Source organism: Cyprinodon variegatus, unplaced genomic scaffold (assembly GCF_000732505.1).
Source record: "Cyprinodon variegatus isolate N-32 unplaced genomic scaffold, C_variegatus-1.0 Scaffold2287, whole genome shotgun sequence".
In the NCBI taxonomy this organism is placed as follows: domain Eukaryota; kingdom Metazoa; phylum Chordata; class Actinopteri; order Cyprinodontiformes; family Cyprinodontidae; genus Cyprinodon; species Cyprinodon variegatus.
The window spans coordinates 8,051-10,270 of NW_015152740.1; the positions used below are offsets into that span (position 1 = coordinate 8,051).

Consider the following 2,220-nt stretch of genomic DNA (forward strand, 5'->3'; position numbering starts at 1 on the left):
TTAATCAGTACTTCCACTTTTACCAGAGTATTTTTTAACACAAGTATCTGTACTTTTACTCAAGTACGGAAAGTGATTACTTTTGCCATCTCTGCTCATCAAACAAAGTTGCCTAATATTTTAATTAGGTTGATGTGTATGAAAACAAGACAAACTAAACATTTTCAGTCTGACTTACCTCTAACTGTCAGTCTGAAGGCATCACTCCAGTCTGTTATCTGGTAGTCTCCTTCAGCCCTACACTGGTATGTACCACCAGACTCAGTAGCTGTGTTGATCCTGTATTCACTGGATGTTGGAGAGTTTCTGTTGGTTGGTCTCCATTCATACGTCCACTGAGCTCCTCCATCTCCATGGATCTCACATCTCAGAGTGACTTTCTCTCCTCTGAATATTGGAGACCAGTTGGGTTGAAGGGTCACAGTGGGCTTAGAGACTGGAATAAATAATATTAAGTCAGAATACTGATATAGATGTATATTAAACAGAAATTACAATAAAATTAATTGCTATGGATAACAATTTAATCTTAACCATGAAAATATTATATAAAAATAATAAAAATGTTATTTGATGTGTTTCTTTCTAATAATACAATATTAAATATCTAAATCCCAAAAGCAAGATGTTTCATAGCTAATATATAAAAATGAGGAATTATAAAGACAGATATAAAGCAGTAAGCTGTCACATCTAGCACTGAGATAACCATTTCTACCAACCTCTCAACATATAAACTAACAGTATGAACTAAATCACTTCAGCAAAGTTTTCTAGCATCATGTGTCACAGATTACTTGGACCAGGTATTATATATGTGAATTTATAACTGTTCTCTACCTTCAGACCTGAAAATATCTGTTGTTCTAAAGCTGTCTGCATTTGAAAATGTTTGAGCTTGAGTGAAAACAGAGTAAAAGTCATTCCCAGTTGTTTCAGTTCTCCATTGTGTTACCTTCACACTAGAACTATTACATCAATCTGACCAACTACATAGTTCACAGAGGGGTGTAGGGTGTAGTGTGGACATTGGGACCAGACCCTTCTCTGCATACTGAGGAGGTAATTCATCCATTTAATTCAGGTGTTTGAAGCAGAGACACATTTAAAGTGAGCAGTACACCAGACCTCAAGGACTGGAATTAAAGATCTCTGATCTACTTTATGCCAGAATTGGGAATCACCATTGTAGATTAAATATCATATTTTCATCTGTTAGACTTTGTTACTTTGGGGATTCATTTTATAGATTCAAACATCTGTATTATTGAGCATCCAGACGGCCCATGAATAGCTCCAGAACTAGTGTTCATCTCCAGTGGTTATTGTGATAGAGGTCACCTTTCTATCACAGAGCAAATCAGAGACACACTCATACAATATAGAGACTGTAACAGAGGGTAGATTACAATAAACACATAAAAAATAATATGTTCATCAAACAGACAAACTGTATCTAAAATGTTTCGAGTTATCAGAGATAACCAGTTTGCTATCTGAGCTTTTAAACTACATTAACACATATTGCTGTATTATGTGCATAGTTTTGTTAATGTCTATCATTTCTGTATCTGCTAAAGGTTTTCTCAACAGCTTAATAATTTGGTATTGAAAATCTGACTTTAACCAAAATGATTACATAATACTAATGATTAATAGCTTGGATGTGAAGAGAGAGTTAATTTGGCCAGATTAAAATAAGATAATGAAACTAAATAACATAATAAAAAAAATAAATTTAAATGTCATTGCTTGTTTTTGTTGTAAAAACTGGATCTCAATTACAATTTTCATTTTGTATCGAGCTCTCTTTTGTTGGAACTGATGGATTCTTAAACAGCACTGATTAATAGCTGAGATACAAAGAGAGCATTGGTTTACCCCAGAATAAAACAGTAATCTCACCTGTTTTCCAAATAGAGATTTCTTTGCTTGTTTCTGTTGTAAAAACTGGATCTCCTCTTCCTCCTCTGCAGCTGTATAGACCTCCCTCTGAGATGCTGATGACTCTGTATGGATCAATGTTTCCTCTGGTCTGGTCTACAGAATATTGTTGCCTATTTCTGAACCAGTCAAACTTCCAGTCAGCAGATCCATCCACAGAGCAGGTCAGTCTAACACTGCCCCCTGGTGGTATGGTTGTTTTCTCTGCTGTCAGTGTGGCTCTGGGTTTATCTGCTGTTAGGTTGAAAACAAAAGGTAGAAAAATATCACATCATC

At 35.2% G+C, this 2,220-nt stretch overlaps 1 protein-coding gene across 1 annotated transcript in view; it reads right to left on the bottom strand.

Annotated features, from left to right (window-relative positions):
- Positions 1 to 164: 164 nt before the first annotated feature.
- LOC107080750 overlaps positions 165 to 2,220 on the bottom strand; it is a 19,744-nt gene continuing 17,688 nt past the window's right edge. The window contains exons 2-3 of the mRNA XM_015368956.1: positions 1,906 to 2,178; positions 165 to 436 (exon numbers count right to left, since the gene is read on the bottom strand). Coding sequence (XP_015224442.1) covers positions 165 to 436; positions 1,906 to 2,178 — 545 coding nt within the window. The remainder of the gene's footprint in view (positions 437 to 1,905; positions 2,179 to 2,220) is intronic.